Source organism: Culex pipiens, chromosome 3, assembly GCF_016801865.2.
Source record: "Culex pipiens pallens isolate TS chromosome 3, TS_CPP_V2, whole genome shotgun sequence".
In the NCBI taxonomy this organism is placed as follows: Eukaryota; Metazoa; Arthropoda; class Insecta; order Diptera; family Culicidae; genus Culex; species Culex pipiens.
The window spans coordinates 72,791,874-72,818,815 of record NC_068939.1 but is presented as its reverse complement, the minus strand read 5'-3'; the positions used below and the strand labels follow the sequence as shown (position 1 = coordinate 72,818,815).

The window sequence follows — 26,942 nt, the reverse complement described above, 5'->3', positions numbered from 1 at the left end:
GGTTTTGTCGAATTGTTGAAATTGTATTTAAATACGTTTTAGAAACAAAAATATGGACCGTCTCACTTTCACAAGTGAACTTTTCCATTGTTACAAGCAAAATTCAAGTTTCAATTGCACAGTAAAAAAAAATCATGGTAATACCACATCTGGGAAGGGGTACATCTTTTATGTCAGAAAAAAATTGTTAAATGTGTAATTTTACCACTTTTCTGGTGTAATGTCACTTTTCCAGTCTAAATTGAGGTAAAATTACATCATAAAAGAGGTAATAATTAACCTTCCGAAATTACACTTTCCAAATTTACACGATTTTTTACTATGTACATTTCTTGAGCGAAATAAGAACTTTTAATGACCGATTCTTCGGCTCCTTTTCAAAAAATTCCCAAGTTTTTTCAGCGTTTTGGCTGTAGTGGCACAATTAAAGAAGAAACCCCCCAATGTTATTACATATTTGAAAAGATAATTGATTTTCCCCCTGGGCCTTGTAAAGTCAAGGGGCATGATTTGATCCTAGTGCATTAGTTAAAATTTGGGTATACATTCTTTTTTATAAGCACTATGGACACCACTTCATGCTACGAGAACTCGCTTTGTCGCAGCCCCAGGGCTTAAGCGTTGACCGATAAGCTGTCTTCGTGAACTAGGTAGTTCTCCGATAGTGAAAATATCACAATTGCACAAGAAACCGCTGCTTCTGTGACTTTTTCACTATCACAATGTGGGATTTAGGTTGGGACTTCAGGATAGTACAATTAATTTGTTGCTTAGCATTAGCATTTAAAATAAACCTGTATCCTTTCCAAATCTATTTGATGTTAAAGTTAGTTGCAATTGTTAAGTTAGAGTAATGCTGTCATTAAACTTTGATTGATGTAGAATACTAGGCATTCGTTTATGTCAAATTGTTCATAGAGTCTCGATCAATCAATAATGTAATGATATCGGACAAAATTCGTTGATCTGTTGAACTAACGGTTTTCGGATTATGGTTGTATCGACCATTGTTGCGAATCGAGGAACTACGGATCTTTTGACGTAATTGGTCATTTCTTTTTCAAATCGCGATTTCTATCCTATTTGTTTATCAGTTCACAATTTTTATTGTTTTTTGATAGAAGTAGTATTACAACAGTTAAAGGAACGTTTAGTTTTGAACATTAAGTTTAGAGGATTTTAGATTAAAATTTAGATTTTCAATCCAAAGTAGTTAGCAAATGAATATTTGGACTTAAATGAATAATTGAATAAGTTGGACTTATGAATAACACACAACTGTACATTTATTCTAGAGTCAGATCCATACAGCGTCAGTGTTTATTTGGTCGAAGTGTACTAATTCATTGGCAGATCTGATTCTAGTTGTAATGTACGACAAGACTACTGACGGACGTGACAGGACGAGGGCCCAGTTTAGAGGTTTCAACATCAACGATGTGCGGCTGGACCACCCTCCCAAAAAAAAAAAAAAAAAAAAAAGAAAAGATAATTGATTTTCCAACATAGAAATGACATGCATAATGAACAATATTATACCTGTGCTTCTCCTGAAATGAAAATGTAGCGTGACGGGACAACATCGTAAAACTGGAATTTTAAAAGGCACACCAAAAAAATCGACACAGTTTTGTCAGATTGATTTTTTAAAACCTTTGCTCTTCTACACATTATCACAAATTGAAAAACGAATCTTTTGCTCCTTGAACTGAAAGATTTGGTTGAGATTTGAGTTTTTGCCAGCCATTTCTTTTCGTGACGGGACAACGAAAGGAGCAGATTTATGAAAAAACTCCTCTCCCATTCAATGACTTGCAGACCTTATTTGGTCAATATTTTTGGCATTTCAGATAAGAAAACGCATTTAAAGCACATTGCAATTATTAGATCATAATTAAAATGAAATTTTTCATATAAAAAATCACATTGAAAATTGAAAAAAGTGACATTTTGGTGTAGCTTCGCTAAGAATCGGTCTAATGTGTTTTCAACATAACAATTTTAGAAATGATTTAATCACAGGGTGGCCACTCAAGTCGGGAAATCGGGAAAGTCGGGAAAAAGTCGGGAATTCGCCAAAATCCGCCAAAAATCGGGAATACGTCGGGAATTTATGATTTTTTGTCAAAAAGTCGGGAATTCTAAGCATACTTGTATGAAAATTATTTTTTAACTCTTGAATAATTTTTTAACATTTTGTGCAATTTTCAAATTGAATTCGCTCAATTTTGCTTTAGTAACTTACTTTAAATTTAAGGTTCTTTTCACTTTTTCAATATATTTGAGTATGGAAAAGCTGTTTAGGACATTCAAAATCTTAATTAATATTGGAGTCTTTGACACAGATCTTCATAATATTTTTCATGAATCATATGATCTCTATTAATTTTTGTTTATCAAACAAGAGGTTAAGTTAATGAAAAACTAATATAAAAATAGAGCCTAATGGCCAGCTTGGAGTTATGATTCTAGTTCATTTTGTCACATAGATTGAATATTTGAAAACAGATTTCAACTTGAGTTTGGCAATGGTTTTTTTTGGTAAATATGTTTAATTGTTGAACAAAATTCATTAAGTAATTAAAAATATGTTTTTTTCAAACTTTTTTTAAGAGTATGGGTTGGGAAACTTTTTTTGAGAGTATGGGTGAATTACCTACTATACATAAAGCTTGATTTTCAGTTTTCAGAAAACATAAATATCGAATAAAATCCAAAATTGAAAAACTTTTTTTACGTTTTGAAAACATAAAGAAAACTTTGTAATTGCAAAAAAAAATCCAAGAAATTTTAAGTTATTGCAAAACTGTTAAAAAAAAAACTTGTCTCTTTAAAGATTTTGCTTAAAATAAGTGGTAAACCAAAAAATTATATGAAACTAAATGTTCATTGAAAAAAAAAAAACAGTTAAAAACTGACCACTAGATAAATTAACATTGATTAAAAAAACAGTATCAAAAATTACAAAATTAAAAAGGGAAATTGGCAATTTTTTTTTTATAAATTCTTTGACATCTTTCTAAATCCTTTGAATGAATAATATCAGCAATTATGTTTTAATCATTCTTTGATTTAAAATGATGATGAACGAAATTTTAAGTTCAGTTATCTTTGACTTTTTGTCATTTCCAGATGAAACGAAGTATCAAAAACTTTACTTTTGCCAATTTAAAAAATAACATGGAAGTTATAAGTATTGTTGGACTTTCGATATTTTTTTCAAAGACTAATTGTTTGTGTTTCTACTCTGAATCATAATAATTAAATCACATTTTTGAAGTTTTTTTTTTTTAAATTGTGGTTTAGTTTGGTGGTTTTTAAAAAAATGCCTATATTTGGATTATTTTTAAATTCATTTAATTTTTTTTTCGGTGGTTAATATTGACTTTTATTATAGAAAGTTTTTTGTTTGAAATCATTCTTTAGATAAGAAATGCGTATTTTTTAACATTCTGGAAAAGTCTGGAAAAAAGTCGGGAAAAAGTCGGGAATTTGAAAATGGGATTTGAGTGGTCACCCTGAAATTTCAAATGTGATATTCTATCAAAATCGATTTTTGCCTCATTATACTAAACTTCATACTGAAAATGTTTATGAACGCCTCTAATGACGTCAACAAAACTTCTTCTACCACGGAACCCCCATCGATTTGCAGCAACTCTAACCTCAAAGTGGCACTTTTTCCTAGACCATATGTTTCGTAATTTTCCCGCAGACGCGCAAAGTTTTCCATTCTCCACGGAACGGAGGCTAACCATGGGCCAAGTTTTGTTTTGTTTGAGCGGACGACGATGTCTACCAATGCGTGTGGTTATTTTTAGTCCGATAGACTTGGTCGTATGACCACCAGCCAGCCAGCCAGCCAGATTAAAGTGGGAGCGTAGGTGGCAACTTGGACGGGTGAGGGTGTGTGTGTGTTAGTTGAACTGACCAGGTAGATTGACATTCATCTAACTATTGAGAAAAATCTGATGGTTTTCACATAAAGGATGGTCAAGAAAAATCGAATCTTAGTTCCGTGATTGGAGCAAGGGCGTCTATATTCATTGAACTACTGATATTGCTGCTCTTCTGCAACATACTCCAGAATCTGCAACTGATTGACATTTGGACAAACGAAGTTCCTTTTAATCCCATCATTTTTCAATCACGTAACAGCTCATCATGTCACGAGAGCTGCCACGACTTGACATTCGGCGTGCGGGTTTGTGTGTGTGTGACAAATGTTGTCTCCCGAAGAAATCAAATTCAATTCAAGTGCGCGGCCCTTCTACACCCACATCGATCCAGCAGCCGCCCAGCATCATCATCACACAATATCGACGACCTTATGCAAACGAGTTGGTACTCGTCTCTCTCTCCCGCAGTTTTCCATTCTTCCGGAATAAGCTCATGCTTCGCTCGTGTGTCCGGATGATGTAAGATGCTCATCACCCAGCTTCCAGAAGCGCCCCCCAAAGCCCAGTGGGTGGTGACACATCACCATCGTCATCGCATCATCATCTGCCTCTTTGCCTTGCGGATGTCATTCGCTAGGTCATGTACAACTCATGCCCCACCGCTTATCGATTAGCTGACAAACTCTTCTGCTTCTTCTTCGTAGTGGTCCTCGTACTTGAGGGTTGTTCAAGAAGCTGGAAAGGGGTGGAAATTGTGGACTAGCTCCAAATTCAGCACCAGGAAGAGACATGTGTGTAAGGTGGTTCGTTTATGGGAAATTCCTAGCGAAACATGCCCTTCTAATTCACTGGATTCCTCGCGGTAAGGCGGGATTCGCTCTCGTAAGAATGCTCGACATTTCGGTCTTAGGAATCTCTGGAAGTTCAATTCTGTAGTTTTGAACCCAACTATACCTCTTTCTACGAATGTGTAGATGAAGCTTGTCAGCGTCCAAATTGGAACATTCCGTAACGGCAACGACGTGCGCGCTTTCCAGGTAGACCGATTTACATAAAGAAGGATGTTGAAGGTAAAAAAGAGTGAAATTTGCCAAATTTATCAAATCAACGGATAAATAACAGCTGTATTTTCTATAACTATATTTTCCATAAAAAAGTTATTCAAAAAATTTACCTGTTTGAATAAACTTCAATCTAGGTATCATATTACTAGCTAAGTAAATCAAAAGATTTTCGTTTTGAAATATCATGTTTTTTGTAGATTTGCTAGAGTTATTTTTAGATTTTATCAATAACTCGAAAAACAATTAACAAAATTACAAAAATAAAAATCTTTCCATGGCCAAATTAACATGTTTAGGCTTGATTTAAAAATTTCAAATTATTTTTTATTTTAAAGAGCAGAAAATTTCACAAAATTTTCGGCTTCTTTTCATCGCCAAAAATAACAATACTGAAATAGTAGTTTATGCAACAAGTTGCGAAAAGAGGATTTTTTCAGCACGAGTCGTACATTTATCCAACGAGGTTCACCGAGTTGGATAAATACGACGAGTGCTGAAAAAATCAAGTTTTGCAACGAGTTCCATACAACATTTTTTGCAATTTCAAAAAGCACCCATTGAGTGAAATTTTAAGTCTAATTTTCATTATTTTGTCAATAAATCGTTTAAATCAAAAAAAAAATTGAAAAGTGTTACTTTTCGAAACAAGTGCTGAAAAGTTCAACTTTTCGGCACCCATTTCAGTGCTGAAAAGTAGAACTTTTCAGCATTTATTTTGAAAAGTGTTGCTATTCGATTCTGTTATTTTTGGTACAGAAAAGTAGGCTATTTCGTCGTTCAAGAATGACAGGAAAAGTAAGTAGTTTCACGACGGAATTGCAAAAAGTTCTTTTTGCAATTCCGTCGTGAAACTACTTACTTTTCCTGTCATTCTTGAACGCAAAATAGCCTACTTTTCTGTACCAAAAATAACAAAATCTACAAGTTCTACAAAAATAACAATTCTACTTTTGAGCACTGAAATGGATGCTGAAAAGTTGAACTTTTCAGCACTTGCTTTGAAAAGTAATACTTTTCAATATTTTTTGATTTAAACGGTCAATTGACAAAATCATGAACATTTGACTTATAATTCCACTCAAAGGGTGTTTTTCGGAATTGCAAAAAATGTTGTATGGAACTCGTTGCAAATTATTCATCTCGGTAAATCTCGTTGGATAAATTTGTGACACGCGCTGAAAAAATCTTTTTTTTTGCAAATTGTTGCATAAACTACTGTACCAAATAGTTCCCTGGGCCTTGTCAAGTCAAGGGGCATGATTTGATCCTAGTGCATTAGTTAAAATTTGGGTATACATTCTTTTTTATAAGCACTATGGACACCACTTCATGCTACGAGAACTCGCTTTGTCGCAGCCCCAGGGCTTAAGCGTTGACCGATAAGCTGTCTTCGTGAACTAGGTAGTTCTCCGATAGTGAAAATATCACAATTGCACAAGACACCGCTGCTTCTGTGACTTTTTCACTATCACAATGTGGGATTTAGGTGGAACTTTAGGATAGTACAATTGATTTGTTGCTTAGCATTAGCATTTAAAATAAATCTGTATGCTTTCCAAATCTATTTGATGATAAATTTAGTTGCAATTGTTAAGTTAGAGTAATGCTGTCAATAAACTTTGATTGATGTAGAATACTAGGCATTCTTTTATGTCAAATTGTCCATAGAGTCTCGATCAATCAATAATGTAATGATATCGGACAAAATTCGTTAATCTGTTGAACTAACGGTTTTCGGATTATGGTTGTATCGACCATTGTTGAGAATCGAGGAACTACGGATCTTTTGACGTAAATGGTCATTTCTTTGTAAAATCGCGATTCTATCCTATTTGTATATCAGTTCATAAATTTTTATTGTTTTTGATAGAAGTAGTACTACAACAGTTAAAGGAATGTTTAGTTTTGAACATTAAGTTTAGAGGATTTTAGATTAAAGTTTAGATTTTCAATCCAAAGTAGTTAGCAAATGAATATTTGGACTTAAATGAATAGTTGAATAAGTTGGACTTATGAATAACACACAACTGTGCATTTATTCTAGAGTCAGATCCATACAGCGTCAGTGTTTATTTGGTCGAAGTGTACTAATTCATTGGCAGATTTGATTCTAGTTGTAATGTACGACAAGACTACCGACGGACGTGACAGGACGAGGGCCCAGTTTAGAGGTTTCAACATCAACGATGTGCGGCTGGATCACCCTCCAAAAAAAAAAAAAAAAAAAAAAAAAAAAAAAAAAAAAAAAAAAAAAAAAATAAATAAATAAATAAATAAATAAACTACTGTACCAAATAGTTCTCGAGATATCGTTGATAGAAAAAGTGTAGGTCAAAATGACACTGAGAAAACATGACTTTTCACAAAATTTTAACATGACCCTAAACCCTCTGTAACCTTCGATCTAAAAGATGACCAAAAACAAGTTTTACAAATTTTTGTTGATCTTCTAAAAGCATTGGAAAGAAGAATTCTAAAAATAAAAAAAAAAACATGTTTGGAAGTTTAACTTGTTTTTGTAATGTTGCTTGTGTATAAAAATTGTACTTTTTCAGGAGTCAGACTCCTGGACGAATTTTTACAATTTAAATCTTAATGATATCACTATATAGAAGAAAATATGAAAAAAAAAACAGGTAAAACAAAAGCAATGACTGTAAAAATATAAAAAGGTTATGATAGATAAATTAATAAGATTAAAGCAAATTAAAATATTTGAAATCAAACAAGAGAAGCATGTAACAAGAGAGGTAATGTTTTTCGTAGAACAAAAGATGCTCAAATTGACCTCCTCAACAAGAAAAAAATTATGAAAAATCGAAAAAAATGTGCATTAGAGGGTTGAAGAGGCTGTTTCTCAGATACCAGATGTCCAATCAATAATGTCTGAAAAAGAAAATTGTAGGAATTTTTTCACCTCTTCGAAAATATTTGTTGCAAGATTTTATTTTCTTAACGAAATATTTTTAAAATGGAAAAAAATAAATTGCGTATTCCAAATTAAATTCAAAAATTTCATTTCTGCATTTAAAAATAAATCTTCGATTTTTTTCGTTTTTTTTCTTTAAGGTTCAATGCATAACCCAGAAATTTGCCGAAGATACCTAATCGATCAGGAAATTCCTTTTCAAAAGAAAGCTTTTATTAGAATAAGAAATACCTCCTTTCCTCTAACTATCCCCTATCTATTAGCAATTTCGAAGGTTATTTTGTAACTTTTTTCCTTCCCCTGCTCAATTTTTCTCTCGTGTACCAGTAAACTCTAACACCGTTTGAATTAGTCAGCTGTTGAAAGGTACCCCATATCTCAGCTTAGGATAATTACTGCACTGATTTGTTGTGGCCCGCAGACCCATTTTGAATAATCATGTTAAATGTCCCGTTGATCACTTGTAAAGTGATTTCATACTTTTTCAAAATTAAGGCTTATTTTAATCTTTTTTATGCTAATCTTTTAAATTTTTTGTTGATAAAAAACTAATGATTTATAAATGTTTTGATCCCTATTTTAGGACACAGGTTTACAAGTTTCAATGTGAGGGAAACTAGTAAATATTCATCAAACATTTTTGGAAATTCAGGCTTTCAGGAAAAGGGGAGACTAAATGTAGAAATCGGAGGAATAAGGCTGTTGCAAGTATTTTACAAACCTTTTTTCTACAACCCCCATTATTTAAATTGTCTCGTAAAATCACGGGCAAAAATATTTTTTCAAAAAACTTCAAAATATTCATAGAAATTTAATTGCAATCAGCTGAAATTTATTGTGCATTCCTCTGCGGTTAGAAGCATTTTGAGCATGTTCTGGTTTATTAAAAAAAAAACTGAATTTTAGTGAATTTTCTATGAATATATTTTTTTGCTAAAATGTTTTTTTTTGCGGAATCTTAATTTTTTTAAATGATGATTGCAATTCAACTTTATTTGAAACATTTCTAACATTTTTTTGTTGAAATGTTGAAATTTTGGCTCTCAAATTTAATTTAAAGATGAAATTGTGACGTTACACAAGTTTTGTAAATAACATGTCACCATTTTAAAAATATAAGAAAAAACTTTCAAATTTTATTGATAACACAAGAACATGCAGCTAAAATTTTTTTTTCATATACCTAAAACAATAAAATCAACACAACCTATAGAAAACTGCCATTTTGTGTTTTCAATCATTTTTAATTAACGGAAATGTTGAATAAAATACAAATTTCTAGTCTTTTAAATAAAAATAACGTGATTTAGAATTTATAAATATCTTATTTTGGCCCGCAAGCTCATTTCAGCTTCAAATTTGGCACGGCCTTCAAAAACTTTGAGCACCCCTGGTTTAAATCATAGTACTTTAAGGGTGCACAGCAACGAACGAAGTTGTTGTCTTCTTAGTCCAAAATGGTCTAACTTACGGACCCAATCCTGCAACAACGTGATTGGAAAAATAGTAAAACTTTGATGTAATTACTTGGTGGACAGTACTTTAGCGGATGAATAAAAAAAATATCGTACTTTAGCGGATGAATAAAAAAAAATCTGGGTGCAAAAGCTCTGGTTGATGTGCACCGTTAAGGTTGGATGTTGCAAACTAGATAAAAATCATCGTTATAAGTTAATTTTCGATTGCTATCTTTAATGCAGGGTGGTTACACTTTCGCGATTTTCGCGGATTTCGCGAATTTCGCGATTTTCGCGGATTTGGCGCGGATTTGGTCAGCGATGGCGCGGATTTCGCGGATTTACAAAACTGAAAAATATTTTTTTATGCAATAAATTTTTTTATTTAATTTAATTCGTATAAAGTATCATGTCTTCATTTGAAATTGAGTATTTTTGATAATTTCAAATATCATTATTGAAAATTTTGCAAGATTTTTTGTCAATTTGTTATTCAATATTTGTTAGATTCGTTTCATAGCTTCAATAATGTTATTTGAAAAATATAATCAATGTTCATGAAAAATGATCTTAATAATACATTTTAAATTTCTAGTGTACCTTATTCGACTCAATCAAATTTCAAAATTTCAAACGAAATTTAAAAAAAAAAGGTAATAAGCAAAAAGAACAAAAACAATAAAATTTAAAAACAAAATTCTAAGCCTTTTTTTAGCCTTTTTTTAATTTTGCTAAAGGCTGGTTATTAATCGCAATGTTGAAAAAAATTAGAATCAACAAAGTTTGATCTAATTAAACATTTGATTTAATAAATGTAGTGATCACCAAACTGCGATCCAGAGATTGAAGTCCTTTTTATTTATTTTTAATTTTATAATTTCTAAAGATGATAACTGAACTAAGCTTAATAGCTGAAGATTTTGTCTGACATCTCACTAAGAGGAACAACTTGTACTTGGTTAGGCAATCAAAAAAAAAAAAAAAAAAAAAAATCGGCCATAAAAAAAAAATAACTTGTTGTCTAACTTTTGATTGTTGTGCTTAGGTTTGACCCCTAAACTACGCTAAAATGATTTAGAATTTTTAAATCCAAGATGGCGGCCAAAATGGCGGTGATGCAATATTGAACAAAAGCATTTTATTTTTTAATAGGCAATCAACAACTCAAATTTGACTAAAATGGGGTCATAGAACTCAAATTATATATTAGGGTGGGTCATTTTTTCGAAAGTGCTCGGATCCGGCTGAAATAAGGTCCATCTTGTAGAGCAGCGGTTCTCAACCTTTTCTTGGCAAGGTACCCCTTTTCGTTTTACCCAAGCTGCTGGTACCCCTTAGTATTCATACATTAAATTTTTTCGTCTAATAAGGTTTTTTTTAATTCTTAATTTCAGAATATTTATCAGCAGAAATTTAAAATTTGAATAGATGTAAATATTCGTTTCAATATCCTGTTGCCATAAACTGGGATTACATTGATAGAATTTAAATTTTATTATTGTTAAATATTGTTAAACCATTCCGGTAGGGCTTATTTCTAAAGCTGATTGAAAACATGTTTGGGAATATTTTTATTCGAATCCGGTTTTTGCTCCTTAAAAATTTCAGATTAATGGTGTACTGCCCATGTTCGCATAAATGTCCCATATGCAAAAACAGCAAGCTGAGAAAAACGCATTTGAAGTTTGTCCCATACATAAGGCTACGTGTTAAATTTTCGCGAAAAAGCTGGGTTTCCTCCTAATATCTAGAACAAAGTACTGGATGTTATAGGCTCTTTCGAAAGAGCACACAATTTTGAACCAAACAGCATAAATAACTCGAAATCGATGAAAATGCATATGGGACATTTATGCGATCAGGGGCAGTGTACACATTTAATAAGAATGCGTTTAATATTCCATTTGAATATCCAAAATTAAATCATTCTTAACACGATAAAACTTTGGTGGAAAATATCATTTTTCAATTAATGTTGCAAATGATAATACCAAAAAATATGAAGGAATTCTACCCATACTTTACTTGAATTTACATTTTTACAAACTTTACACACAATTTGGCATTGCTATGTATTTTTAAAGTAGAGATTTTTTTAACTGTCCCAAATTCTTTCAAAACATTTTTAAAACCTTTTTTGATTTCAGAATTAAATTTGCCATTTATAAGAACTTGTGATATTTTGATAAAGAGCATCGTTTTCAAGTTACACATACCTATAACTTGTAAACGATGTTTTTAATAAGGAAAAAGTACTACCTTTTTCAACCTGACACAATTGAATAGTAGAGAATTTGTTCTACTTTTTCTTTTTTGAGCATGATCCATCTTGCATTGCTGAGGTATAGGCCATAACTGATATCAAAAGAGCATAGATTGTATTTTTAATAATTTTCAGTAAATATGATAAAATTTCACTACATTGTTGTTTACGTTACTTCAAAAATCAGATCCATAATTTCAATTTTTGCAAAACTCATATTTTAACAACGAAAGGTTGGATAAACAATGTTGAAAATATAAAAAAATTAAACTTTTATTAAACCGTTTTGCCTTCCTCACCTTACTGAGGAAAGGCTATAAAATCACTCGAAAACTGAACTTCCCAATTAGACCTCCTAGACCCACCTTCATGTATACCTATCGACCCAGAATCGAATTCTGAGCAAATGTCTGTGTGTGTGGTGGGATGTTGATCAAAAAATTGTCACTCGATTATCTCGACATTGGGTGAACCGATCTTGTCCGTTTTGGCGTCATTCGATCCGTTTTGGGGTCACATAAGTCGCTATTAAAAATTATGCAGTTTAGTTAAGTACTTCAAAAGTTATGCTAAAAAAACGATTTTAACAAAAGTCCGAAAGATTGTAAAAGGGTGGTTTTTGTAAGAAAACCCGGCATGTTATACATTTTTAAAAAGGTATTTTAAAGACCTTTCCAACGCGACCAATACATTGAAGATCTGACAACCCTATCAAAAGTTATTAGCACTTAAGTGTTATTTATGCACTTTTTGGAAGCCGGATCTCAGATATCATGATGAAAACGTTGTCCGGATCTATCATGCAACCCGTCGTTGAACAGGTAATCAAAAGACCTTTCAAACGCGTCCAAAACATTGAAGATCTGACAAACCTATCAAAAGTTATATGCACTTAAGTGTTATTTATACACTTTTTGGAGGCCAGATCTCAGATATTTTGATGAAAACGTTGTCCAAATATATCATGCGACCTATCTTTGGATAGGTAATTAAAAGACCTTCCCACGAGCGTGTTTTGGTAGCATTACCCTTTAAATAAGAGGAAGGCACCAACCACCTAAGGGTGGATTAAGTAACGTTTTTAACATATCTTCGTTCGTCATTCACTAAAGCTACCTAAAATATTGGCACTATAAACTCACGAATATAAATTTAATTAAATCTTTTTTCATGAAAAAAAAATTTTGTTTTCTGAGGAAACCTGAAGTCTTTGCCAAAGATTAATGATCAGAAAATCCCATCTCAAGATACAGTTAGATTTTTTGAAGCATTGATGCATTGATGCAAATTCGCTTACTTACTAGAAATCTTATTAGATGGTTAATTCTCTACCAACTCACACGAAATTGGGAAAAGTTGCCCCGACCCACCTTCGATTTGCGTGAAAGGGGTAACTTTTGTCCCTGATCACGAATCCGAGGTCCGTTTTTTGATATCTCGTGACGGACGGGCGGTTCGACCCCTTCCATTTTTAACATGCGAAAAAAGAGGTGTTTTTAATAATTTGCAGCCTGAAACGGTGATGAGATAGAAATTTGGTGTCAAAGGGACTTTTATGTAAAATTAGACGCCCGAATTGCTGGCGTACTCAGAATTCCGAAAAAACGTATTTTTCAACGAAAAAATCACTAAAAAAGTTTTAAAAACTCTGCCATTTTCCGTAACTCGACTGTAAAAATTTTGGAACATGTAATTTTATGGGAAATTTAATGTACTTTTCTACATTGACCCAGAAGGGTCATTTTTTCATTTCGAACAAAATTTTTCATTTTAAAATTTCGTTTTTTTTTTTCTAACTTTACATGGATATTTTTAAGAGTGTACTAATGTTGTAGAGCAGACAATTACAAAAAAATTGATATAGAAATATAAAAGGGTTTGCTTATAAACATCACGCGATTTTACGAGAAAAGTTTTGAAAAAATTACTTTTAGTGTTTCTCTTTGTTTTATCGTCCGTGTCAGTCGCGGGTGACGATGAACGGCCATCACGACGACGACCAACTTTTTCAAAACTTTTAGAAATCTATAGACAAAGTTTTCTACTAGGAAAAAAATGCAATTAAAACTCGTTTTGCTAAAATGGTGTGAATTGGTTGAAGGTTGGAAAAATATAATTATGTTATTTTTTGTCCTAAATCGATTCGTTTTTTTCTCAAGTATTTTGTTAGTGATATTTTTCAAATGTCCGCCATTACAGGGCATATCTTCCGGTACCCCTTGAGACTACTCGTGGTACCCCCAGGGGTACATGTACCCCAGGTTGAGAACCGCTGTTGTAGAGGGTACCCATAGGGACTCTCATACCAAATTTGAGCTCATTTGGTTGAAAACTGGCTTGTCGCTCGGGGGTTAAAGTTTACATGGAAATTACTATGGAAAACGCGTGCTTTAACTTCAAACGCTCCTACAAGCTAAGCGACAAACTTTAGACCACACTTACAGTAGGTAGCCGTGTCGGGGGTGGTCCAAGGAACATTTTTCTCTAAGGGTTCATGGTCATCCGTTCAACCCTGAGCTTGCGCAAAGCCGATTCATCCGGCGGCGCCGGAATCCTTCGAAATCTTCGTTTTAACGAGCAACGCATGCTACGAAACATTAAATGCATCGTGTGAATCAATGGGAAACACGACGCCAAACGTCAAATCACTAAAATGGAAGCAGTAAACAACGGTTCGCCGTCCGCTGGCTCGCCGGTAAATACTCTTAGAGCAGTCGAAATCAATGCTTAAAGGTATGAAAAAAACTTGCAATTAAACCGGAACCCAAAACTAGACTCGATTTCAGGACGTGGTGCGCACGGTGCGCATCAACATCGCCTGACAACATCAACATCAACCAATTTGTCGACCAGTAATGGTCGAATGTGCGTGCCTTGTTCAAGCCAGCGGCTGACAGTTCCCGCCGACAGCACGGACAGTTGATCTCCTTTGGGAACCACACGTCGGTACACCGGAAATTATTGTTCATTTTTGATGACGGACCGAGTGCTGGATATTTTGCGTCTCGTTTGCTGGCTAAGGTTCAGGGGAACAAGTTGAAGAATGAGAAAGCTTCGTATTCAAGTGCAAAATCAAGCAAAACTGACAGAAAAGCATTTTATTTAAAATAAAAATGGTTCCATGAAAATTATTTAAATGTTCTATCATCATCAATATTTTGAAACAAAAAAACCGGTAACGCCCCTCCAATTAACGATTCCCTGATTTGCTCTAAAATTCGTTCCAAGACTCCCTCCAAAAAAACGCTTAAAAGCGCATAAATAAGATTTTTCTTTAGATTTCAGCAATTTTTTATTCTTTAGTTATACACAACATATATTTAACAACAATTTCAAAGTTATTCTCGAACATTGTCTATTATTAGTTAAATGATCAATTCCAGGTCTTGTCAGCGCCTCATAATCCCCTTCCTGATCTCTCCTTCGCGAATAACTTTCACATCTGCATCTCGCTAGTCTCGATGGTGTTTTGAGTTGATTGATCTGCTTTTTAGGCGATTAATATTTAGCACCTCCTAGAGAAGCGCTTTTGTTGTCTTTCGAGCGGATCAGTTTCTTAGCATCTTCCATTCCGCCATTCCGCCGGAAATGTCGACGTGTGGTTCCCAAAGGACATCAACTGTCCGTGCTGTCGGCGGGAACTGTCAGCCGCTGGCTTGAACAAGGCACGCACATTCGACCGTTACTGGTCGACAAATTGGTTGATGTTGATGTTGTCAGGCGATGTTGATGCGCACCGTGCGCACCACGTCCTGAAATAGAGTCTAGTTTTGGGTTCCGGTTTAATTGCAAGTTATTTTCATACCTTTAAGCATTGCTTTGTACTGCTTTAAGAGTATTGGCCGGCGAGCCAGCGGACGGCGAACCGTTGTTTACTGCTTCCATTTTAGTGATTTGACGTTTGGCGTCGTGTTTCCCATTGATTCACACGATGCATTTAATGTTTCGTAGCATGCGTTGCTCGTTAAAACGAAGATTTCGAAGGATTCCGGCGCCGCCGGATGAATCGGCTTTGCGCAAGCTGAGGGTTGAACGGATGACCATGAACCCTTAGAGAAAAATGTTCCTTGGACCACCCCCGACACGGCTACCTAGTGTAAGTGTGGTCTAAAGTTTGTCGCAAAGCTTGTAGGAGCGTTTGAAGTTAAAGCACGCGTTTTCCATAGTAATTTCCATGTAAACTTTAACCCCCGAGCGACAAGCCAGTTTTCAACCAAATGAGCTCAAATTTGGTATGAGAGTCCCTATGGGTACCCTCTACAAGATGGACCTTATTTCAGCCGGATCCGAGCACTTTCGAAAAAATGACCCACCCTATTATATATCTTGACTTTTTTTTGATAAGGTCCTATAAACAAATGTAAACATTGAGTGTATCCCTTTCACACCTTATGTCAAAGTCCATCGGAGTAAGCGGGATACACTCAATGTTTACATTTGTTTATAGGACCTTATCAAAAAAAAGTCAAGATATGTTAAAAACAAGAAAATGAAAAAATACGAAAAAACTATTTTGTTCGTGATTCGATTATCCGAAGTCCTTCCTTCGGATAATCGGATAATCGAGGCTTCGGATAATCGAGTCTGGACTGTAAATCATAAAAGACTATGGCAAATAAACTTTTTGGATAAAGCATTTACTGGGTTGGTACATTTTTTTTTCAAATATAAATGTAAAGACAAACCTAACCAGTTGAAAAATATTTGTATTCGAAATCTTAACAATGCCATCGCTGTTTAGCGGTATTAACTTATTTAAGTCAGGCTTTTTTTTATTTTCGTTAGGTTCGGATTTTTAAGCTTTTACATGATTTGCTTTCATTTGCGCAAAAATGACTCGCGATATCAATTTTTCCATGGGGAGCTGGTTAAGCTAATTTGTAAAAAAAGAATATAAAATATATCAACGACACGTTTCACATTTTGCTGCAAAATTAACATTCAGAATTAATAATTTCAGGCAACCTACCAAATAAAAAGAAAAATGGAATATAAATTTAAAATAAAATATATTAGAATAAAAAAAAAGTTTCACCCAAATATTTATTTTATATATATCGAATGTTTATTTCTTGATATTTGATATGTAAACCCCAAATCTATTTCACAAATTTCAATTTCTCTTAGTAAAACATAATTTATAATTTTTAAAATAGTTCTTACAAAATGAACAATAAAGAAATGCGTTTGCTAACTTGTTTGATAAAAGTGATTTTGAATCTTATACTTAATTAGTGTTTAAAAACACTGAATTGTTTTGAAATTTCGCGAAAAAATGTATGGCGCGGATTTGAAAAAGCTCGGCGCGGTTTTCGCGGATTTGATTTTGGCAAAGTTGTAACCACCCTGGTTATCTTAAATGACAACATGTTATTGGTTTATTATAAAGTAAAATTCTTTTAAAAATTGAGCTGTCGTAGCTTGTCTGAATCTTATTAAAATTCAAAATCATTTTTTTCTTCAGTTCCACCAAAATCCATTCCCCACACTAATCGACTAAAAACGCTGAGTGCTTCCAAGCAACCTGCCAGCAAATTTCGCCAAAATTTCCAAAAATCTCTAAAGGGAATCCGCACTGATGTCCTCAACAGCAGCCCTTCATCCAGACACAAATCGCCCGCCTCAAACGAGCAAGCGTTCTTTATGGGGGCATTTGTGCAGCTATTCGTCGTATTCTTTTTTTGCACACTCTCGGAAATCGTCTGCAGAATCTCCCTCAATCGGACACACAAAACCGGTATCTGCGAACAAAGAAGAGTCCACGTTCTGTAGACAGACAGGACGAAAACGCATTCTAGTCTGCGGACCTGCAGAGTCGATGAGTACGGAAACGAGAGAGTCACATCGCTCTGCCAGGGTTGAACGCGGAGGCGTTTTCGGTGATGGATTCCGGGTTAAACCATGTTATACCTTGCACTTTTAGTTGGGACGAACGTATGAACGGCAGCTGTTCGATTCATTGGGTTCTGCAAGTGATGTTTCGGGGGGTCTGATTAGATTACGGGCCGGAATCGTCGGCACTCAACGATGCAAAACTGGGCGATGAATCTTTTGAACCGGACTATCTGTCTGTCTGGTGGTAGACACGGACGGAGGTCCCCTTGGACCTTTGGACGGCGAATATGAACGTTGATTCGAGGGGTTCTGGACACGACACCCTCGATGAGTTCGACACGGGTTTTGGCGAGGGGACTATGCTGGCCAAAGCCATCATTTCCCAGCGCAAGTTAATGAGTAATGATTGCATTAATTATGGCCTCTAACGCGACTACCATGAAGGGGAACTTGGCTAAAGTTCTTCATGAGAGACGGTTTTTTTGTTGTCGCTAGAGTGCCAATTTGTAAGTCGCGCACTGAGTAATTACATTTTTCACTTTCACATTCTGAGTGCACATGTGAAAGCTACAATATCAAATTTAAGCTGTTTGGAAACAGTGCAAGGTGGCGAAGGATGATGCTTTGAGAAGTTTATCTTTGAACCGGTTATTTATTCTTTTTTTTTTATTTTGCGGAAAAAGTTCAACATTTCCGGATCTCACATCATCATCCCCCTCGGATGTAACATCATTCGTCTCAAAAGTAATGTCACACCTTCTGGATTAAACGTCATTCCACTCGGAAGTAACGTTACTTTTTCCGGATGTAACTTTACTCCACTTGGAAGTAACGTCAATGAGCTCGGAAGTAACGTCTACCATTCGGAAATAACGTCATCCCACTCGGAAGTAACGTCACTTTTTCCGGATGTAACTTCACTCCACTCGGAAGTAACGTCATCCCTCTTGGAAGTAACGTCTACCAATCGGAAGTAACGTCAACCCACTCGGAAGTAACGTCACTTCTTCTGGATGTAACTTTACGCCACTTGGAAGTAACGTCATCCCGCTCGAAAGTAACGTCTACCACTCGGAAATAACGTCATCCCACTCGGAAGGAAATTCACTTCTTCCGGATGTAACTTCACTCCACTCGGAAGTAGCGTCATCGAACTCGGAAGTAACGTCACTTCTTTCGGATGTAACTTCACTCCACTCGGAAGTAGCGTCACTTATTCCGAATGTAACTTCACTCCACTCGGAAGTAGCGTCATCCCGCTCGGAAGTAACGTCACTTCTTCCGGATGTAACTTCACTCCACTCGGAAGTAGCGTCATCGAACTTGGAAGTAACGTCTACCACTCGGAAATAACGTCATCGAACTTGGAAGTAACGTCACTTCTTCCGGATGTAACTTCACTCCACTCGGAAGTAGCGTCACTTATTCCGAATGTAACTTCACTCCACACGGAAGTAGCGTCATCCCGCTCGGAAGTAACGTCACTTCTTCCGGATGTAACTTCACTCCACTCGGAAGTAGCGTCATCGAACTTGGAAGTAACGTCTACCACTCGGAAATAACGTCATCGAACTTGGAAGTAACGTCACTTCTTCCGGATGTAACTTCACTCCAATCGGAAGTAGCGTCATCTCGCTTGGAAGTAACGTCACTTCTTCTGGATGTAACTTCACTCCACTCGGAAGTAGCGTCATCTCGCTTGGAAGTAACGTCACTTCTTCCGGATGTAACTTCACTCCACTCTGAAGTGGCGTCATCTCGCTTGAAATTAACGTCACTTCTTCCGGATGTAACTTCACTCCACTCGGAAGTAGCGTCATCTCGCTCGGAAGTAACGTCACTTCTTCCGGATGTAACTTCACTCCACTCGGAAGTAGCGTCATCGAACTTGGAAGTAACGTCTACCACTCGGAAATAACGTCATCGAACTTGGAAGTAACGTCACTTCTTCCGGATGTAACTTCACTCCAATCGGAAGTAGCGTCATCTCGCTTGGAAGTAACGTCACTTCTTCTGGATGTAACTTCACTCCACACGGAAGTAGCGTCATCCCGCTCGGAAGTAACGTCACTTCTTCCGGATGTAACTTCACTCCACTCGGAAGTAGCGTCATCGAACTTGGAAGTAACGTCTACCACTCGGAAATAACGTCATCGAACTTGGAAGTAACGTCACTTCTTCCGGATGTAACTTCACTCCTCTCGGAATTAATGTTATCCCACTCGGAAGTAACGTAACTTCTTCCGGATGTAACTTCACTCCACTCGGAAGTAACGTCATCTCGCTTGGAAGTAACGTCACTTCTTCCAGATGTACCTTCACTCCTCTCGGAATTAATGTTATCCCACTCGGAAGTAACGTAACTTCTTCCGGATGTACCTTCACTCCTCTCGGAAGTAACGTTATCCCACTCGGAAGTAACGTAATTTCTTCCGGATGTAACTTCACTCCACTCGGAAGCAGTGTCATCGAACTTGGAAGTAACGTTACTTCTTCCGGATGTAACTTCACTCCATTCGGAAGTAGCGTCATCGCACGTGGAAGTAGCGTCATCGCACGTGGAAGTAGTGTCATCGAATTTGGAAGTAACGTTACTTCTTCCGGATGTAACCTCACTCCATTCGGAAGTAGCGTCATCGCACTTGGAAGTAACGTCACTTCTTCCGGATGTAACTTCACTCCACTCGGAAGTAGCGTCATCGAACTCGGAAGTAACGTCACTTCTTCCGGATGTAACTTCACTCCACTCGGAAGTAGCGTCATCCCGCTCGGAAGTAACGTTACTTCTTCCGGATCTAACGTCATCCCTCTCGGATGTCATGTTACTCTCGTCACTTCTCTCGGATGTAACGTCTCTTGAATTTTCGTCACTTTACTCGGATGTAACTCCAAAGTGTATTCGTTTGGGGTTCAAATTTGGCACTTTTCTCCCGGGCACATTGTCGAATTTGTCCCCTCTCTCTCTCCCTACCCGAACTTAGTCCCAACTAATTCCAGCCAGCTCCGGAAAGCTCCCAAAAGAATGATGTTTATGCACGACATCGCAAAGAGCAGAAAAGCTGAGGAAATTTAGCACTTTGGACCCGGTTGCAACCGACGACTACGACGACGTCAACGATGGGATGTTATTTAGGAAATTGCTTTCCGAGAGGTCTACCTCGTTGTGGGGGTTGGGTAGAGTTGGGAGGAAAATGAGTTGCGACAGAAATTCGTTAACAGCAGTCTTCTCCTTGGTTGGCAAAAATAGTCGGAGATCGACATGGAACGGAGGGAAAAACATGAAAATTTTCGTGGCTAGACGATAAATTCTCGTTTTCGGTTGACCCGAGAACATTGCTAATGAACGGTGTGTTTTGAGGAGGGGGGACTAATGGGAATTAATAGTTGGAAGTGGTTAATTAGGAAAGTTTTCGTTTGTTTATTGTATTCATAGTTTTTCCAGTTCTGCGAGGTACAAATCCTGGATTACATCGTCTATCATGGCGCGATTTTCGTTCAGTCTGCTCGTGAACCACTCGAACTTCTCCAACACTTGTTTAGGACTATTGCTTTCGATTCGCTGAAGATCGCGTCGGACTTGATCAAAATCAAAATCTGCACCGTCCTTCAAAGATTCTACCTGCTCCTCGATCCCACTAAACCTCCGATCATCCCTAATCCTACTCTCCATCCTCTCACTTTTCAAAGCCCCAACCGCTTCCCTCAAACCCTCAATCTCCCGCTCCTGCCGGATCATCCAGACGTTCATCCGCTGAAATAGATCCCCCGCAGACTGCATCAAATACAGCACCATATCGTCCGGAGCTCCCTCGCAGCAGATTCCGGCCACCTTGTTCCCCAGGCACTGCTTATCTCCAGATACCTTGGGTTTGTCCTGCTTCGCGATCCGCCCAAGAGTCCGCACCAGCCAGGCGCAGTTCCACGAATTCCCACCGAGCGAACTCATCGCCAGCGCGGCAAACTGCTCCGGGAAGCGGTTAATCGAGCGGAACCGGTTCGACGCCAGGTGGAGCGTTCCCAAGTTCGGAAAGTCCCACAGGTTGACGAACAAATCTTCCAGTTGGTTTCCGTACAGGAAGAACTCCTCCAGGTTGATCAGCTTGATCGGAACGGTGGTATCAATCCGGAGGATCCCGTTATGATGTAGTGCTAGCACCTTCAATCGGTTAAGATCCTTGAACTGATCCATGTTGACCACCTGGATCTGGTTGTCGTGCAGATGCAGTCGAACGAGCCCCCGCAAGCGATGTATGTTCTTGGGAACCTCCCTGATCTGATTGTAAGCGATTCCCAGGTGCTCCAACGAGTAGTTATCCTCCGAATCGATGATCACTTCCACGACCTGGTTCTTGTGGGCGCTAATCCTGCTCAAGCTAGGTTTGATGTAGATCTTGGGAACTCGTCCGCCGTCGATCTCCATCTTGTCAACCGCGATCATCTGGCGTAGCAGCGTTGGAGAAAGGTAGTCCAGGTGGGGTTGATTCAGGTATATCAGGCTGACATTTGGGAACGTTGCCTTGTGGTAGTCCTGCTCGGACGCGATCGACAGGTTGGCTATCGTGCACCAGTTGGCGTTGTTGACGTAACTGCAGTCGTAGTGGAGACCGAAGGTCACGGTGGCGTGGTAGATGAGCCTAAAAGGGGTACTTTAAGTATCTGGTACAGAAGCAATCTAAGGAGTACTTACAGAACTGCCAACAAGTAGTTGTTACGCGATCGAGACATGATTATCAAATGAGGCTCGAATGGTCAAGTTCCAGGACTTTATACAACCAAGCATCTTTTCATGGAGCATTTTCGGTGATTCCCCCTGGAGCTCGGCTGCGGTGATTCACGCAGCTTATCGCGTTTTTTCGTTGTTCGTATATTTCCGGCCAGCATAATTTGTACAAGCTCGTTTAAGATCTATCATCAACGAATGCGTAGAATGTTTATTGTAATTTACAAAAAAAAAGATTTCAGCCTCTGAACTCACTTTGAACGATGACAAAGTTGTCCAGATTCAACCTTATCCCTGCCGAATCTAACGTTACAATTTGAAGATCGAACGTCACTCCTTAAGGATGTAACGTCAAACCACGTGGTTGTATCGTCACTCCTTGAGGAGGTATCGTCACTTATCGTGGATGTCACTCTTTAAGAACTCTTCTTCAAGGAGGTGTCGTCACTATTAAAAGAGGTATCGTCACTCTTTAAGAAGGTGTTGTCACTCTTCAAGGAGGTATCGTCACTCATCGTGGATGTAACGTCACTTCTAGATGAGGTATCGTCAATCATCGTGGATGTAACGTCACTTCTTGATGAGGTATCGTCACTCATCGTGGATGTAATTTTACTCTTAAAAGAGGTACCGTCACCCTTAAAAGAGGTATCGTCACTCTTAAAGGAGGTGTCGTTACTCTTAAAAGAGGTATCGTCACTCATCGTGGATGTAACGTCACTTCTTGATGAGGTATAGTCACTCATCGTGGATGTAACGTCACTTCTTGATGAGGTATAGTCACTCATCGTGAATGTTACGTGACTCTTAAAAGAGGTATTGTCACTCTTAAAGGAGGTATCGTCACTCTTGAAAGATATATCGTCACTCTTAAAGGAGGTATTGTCACTCATCGTGGATGTAACGTCACTTCTTAAGAGGTAACGTCATCCCGTTTCCAAATAGTTTTTCGAGCTACAAAGCGATTTTAAGGTTAAAATTTGAAACTTTCTGCTTGAACAACTTGTCAAATTTTTTGGAATAGTTCTTAAAACACATGGATTACTATCTATTTCAAAGTCCGATAATACAATCACGCGAACTACTCGCGAAATCTCATTTATTAGCGTCCTAATCCCTGCATCTGTCGCGGCACCCTCCGGCGATGATTAAAATTAAACCTTGCTTTGCTGTGGAAACAGTACCACGGCGCTTCTGTAACGTAGATGGATGATTCCGGGTTGTGACGAAATTCAATTAAACTTGAATCATGGCATGTGTGGTGCATCGCATTGTCCCCGTTGACATATCTCGTGGTCGTTTCCACAGCTTTCCGGGAATCTCCGCAGCTGAGAGATTAAATCTGCGGGGGTTGTCCTTTTTCCCAAGGACTTTTTCGCTTGCAATTTAAGTTTTACTGTGGTGGAAATTTTAGGCTATAGCCAGATTTTGAAGTCACTCTCAAACGAGAATCTTTTGTGTATTTGGCAGAATCCAAAACAATGCATATGACTCAAAATTGTAGCTTTCTGAAAAAAAGCCAAAACCATCCGCCAGCAATGACAACCATTCACATGTACCAAGCAAGATATTGTACTCTTTCCGGTTGTCGTCAACCCAAAAACATCCTGTGCCGACCTTCCCGGAGCTCCCAAAAAATGTGTCCCCATCCCAAGTTTTGTGCTGTTTTCTTGCACATGTACACCTCTTCTTCCCCAGAGGGCACATTCCGAGTACATGGGCCCCGGCTTGTCATCGTCGTTCCGACGTCCCGGAATTCAGGTGGAAACTAGGAAAGCATAACCCGGGTTGTCTTGGAATGCGGACACAAAAATTCCCCAGGATCGACGACGCAATATGTCCGCAGGACGTTGCGCTCTTTCTTCGGGAAGGCTAATACGTTTTAGATTAAAGAGCGACAATATTTGGAAGGCAGGGAATCTTTGGAAAACGATTTGCCATCAGATAAACGAACCGAAAATCCGATATAGGAAAAATTACGGTTTCGCAAAACAACAACCGCTCTAAAAACATTTCGGGGTTTGTACACCCAAAAAGGAGTCCTCGGACAGTTGACGATTGAATCGATTCTGTTAAATTGTTTTATTTGAAATGGTCCTTTACATAGCATCGCTGCTCGGAAGGCATGTCGTTGGATGGTTAGAAGGCATATCGTTACTTTTCCGGATGTCACATCTATTTATCTTCAAAGTGTTTCAATAGCTTAGAAATTGTTGTCTTGATAAATTCTTACACTTTGGATTTTTACAGAATTTTCTGAAAAATTGTTACAAAATATCTTTTATTTGGAGTGCAAAAAGGCATTCTCCAGTGTGCAAGAAAAAACCTCCAACGGGTATAAATAGAAGCAACCCAAGCTACCAACTAGAGGGGGTCGGCAGCAGCAAATCTCACAAGGAAGCGACGATAAATTTCCATTTGTCTGTCCTTCCCCTGGCTGCGCCAGAAACGAACCGAACAAAAATGGGATCCTTGTTTTTTTTCGCCAGATCCATGTCGTCCTTCTTGAAGGACTGTGTGAGTGGGATGAAATATTAAAAATCCCTTACTGCTGTTGCTGCTGGGTTCGTCGGTGGGACGAACACCGCCATTGTGCATTCTCTTGGGGAGAAGGTCCGGCAGATGCACTTGAAACACAGAAAAAAAGAGGGGCTATCGTTATCGTGGCGTTGCGTTTTTTTATTCTCCTTTTTTGCTGGAAAGCTGTGTGGTTTCCACGGGAAACGCCCTCCGGAAAACTATCCGCAAGTGCTTTGATGTATTAAAGGTATAATTGGTGATGGCACAGTGATTATGATTTTTCTTTTGTCGCTAGATAATGGGAGCTAAAAGTGGTCGTTGTGGGAAACTGGGATTAGGTTTTGGAGGTTTTGGGAGAGGTACGCAATTTTGCTGTCCTTGAATGTCAGATTAGCTCGTAGTACTCTGACAATGCTAGAGATGCTACCTGATGATTTCTTAAAAAAAAAATTTAATTTGATTTGTTCCACTTTTTCTAATAACTGTTAAATAAATAAATAAACAATTATTTAGGATTTTCGCTTTTCTTTAATTTATAAAAACAACTACAGTCCAGACTCGGCTATCCAAAAGCTTTAGGAAAAAAATCACTTCGGATAATAAATCAAATAAAATAGCTTTTTGCGCTACAAATAAAAAATCCTTATTTTTATTTTTATCTTTTGGTTTCATGACCAACTATTTTTCAGGGTTTTGCAAACTATGCTGAGATTCAAATGGCATAGAAAATTACCAATTCTTGAAAATCTGAAATGAAAAAAATCTTAACATAAATATCTAAAGTTAACAAAATTAGGCCTAACACAAAAAAAAGTTATTGACAAGATTAATGCAAACAATTATTTTAAAAATCGCAAGAAGAATCTGATTTTTTTGGCTGCAAATTTACTGTTATTTAAGAATTTTTAATTAGCATCGAATTAGTTTTTAAGATAACTTCCGTGATAACTTTAGCACTTGAAGCCTTTTAACCAAAAATTATGTTCGATATGCTTAAATTGGTTAAAATGTACAGGATTTTCATCAGCTGAATTTTCAGTAATCTAAATTTCACTCAGGTTTTACAAAAAAAAAAAAAATCCTCAGAATAATATGCCAAAATCTCAGTAAAATTAAGAGCGACAGTTTTGAGAAGTCTGAGCATTTTTTTTAAATTTATTTATGTTGTTACTTTTATTATCATAGCTCTGACAAAAATATAGAAATATTACAAGTTCTAAATTAGGTCGGCTAATTACATTTTACTAAGAGCTTCAATTAAACGTGAATGTTTATTGCAGTTCATCTAAAAACGAAACATTTGAATTTTTTTAATAATCGTTATTAAATTAAATTTTAAAGTATTTTTTTAATGAAATAAAAAGTTTATTTTGCTAAAAACAAATAATTTTTTATTTGAATTTAGTGAAATATTATACTGATTTTTTATAAAAATACTCGATGTCATTTTACTAGTAATATTGCTATTTTATTCCATGCCTATATAATTATTTTTTATATTTAAAATTTCGCGGCATTTCGCTGTATTAACCTAGTTTTATTTATCAAAGGTCTGATTTCACGGACTTCGTGGCTTCCGCGGAATCGCAAAAAGCTACTTGGGACAGAGCTTTAAAAAGCTTGAAAAGTATTTTCCTTAACAATTCTCATTTAAAAATGCTCCGTTTCTGAACTTTATTTGACAATCTTTTAAATTTTAATTTTTGATTATTTTTAATTTTGTAAAATTGTATAAAAATAGCTAAATCATAAAAAAATACCTGAAAATTGGAAAAGATATTCGCAATTTTCCACGAAATCGGCACTCTTAGAGCTGTAGAGAAAATGTTTGCTGCCGAGTTATGATTTTTTGAAGAAATATAGATTCATGAAAAAAATATATTTTCAGCAAAATTATGTCTTGCAAATCTTAAATCATCAAATTTCATTAGTTTTTTGGACGAATTTAAAGGAAATTAGCACTTTTTTTTTTAAACATGGTTTTAGAAATGGACAATCATGGCAATATATTTAAAAATAAAAAAAATACGTTTTTTTTTTCTCAAAATTGCTCTTGAAGTGGTCATAACTCTAAATCGACTCACATTTTCAAAAATATTGTGAAGAGCATAAATTTTTTATCGAGAATTTTTATTATTTTTTTTTCTGCGAAAAATGTTTTTCTTGTTTCATTTTTAGAATTTCAATTTGCATTTATCATGTTTAGTTTAGGTTTGTTTTTGAAAGTATTTGGCTTACTCTACCACTTTCTATCA

At 36.6% G+C, this 26,942-nt stretch overlaps 2 protein-coding genes across 4 annotated transcripts in view; one reads left to right on the top strand and one right to left on the bottom strand.

Moving 5' to 3' along the window:
- LOC120416540 (serine/threonine-protein kinase NLK) overlaps positions 1–26,942 on the top strand; it is a 208,746-nt gene that overhangs the window by 14,067 nt on the left and 167,737 nt on the right. The gene's annotated exons all lie outside the window — the stretch shown is intronic.
- LOC120416541 (uncharacterized) lies at positions 20,839–22,211 on the bottom strand. Its single transcript, XM_039578264.2, has 2 exons — positions 22,135–22,211; positions 20,839–22,081 (listed from the first exon to the last, which is right to left on the bottom strand). Exons 1-2 carry the CDS (start codon positions 22,170–22,172, stop codon positions 20,875–20,877), a joined length of 1,245 nt encoding a protein of 414 aa, XP_039434198.1. The 5' UTR covers positions 22,173–22,211; the 3' UTR covers positions 20,839–20,874.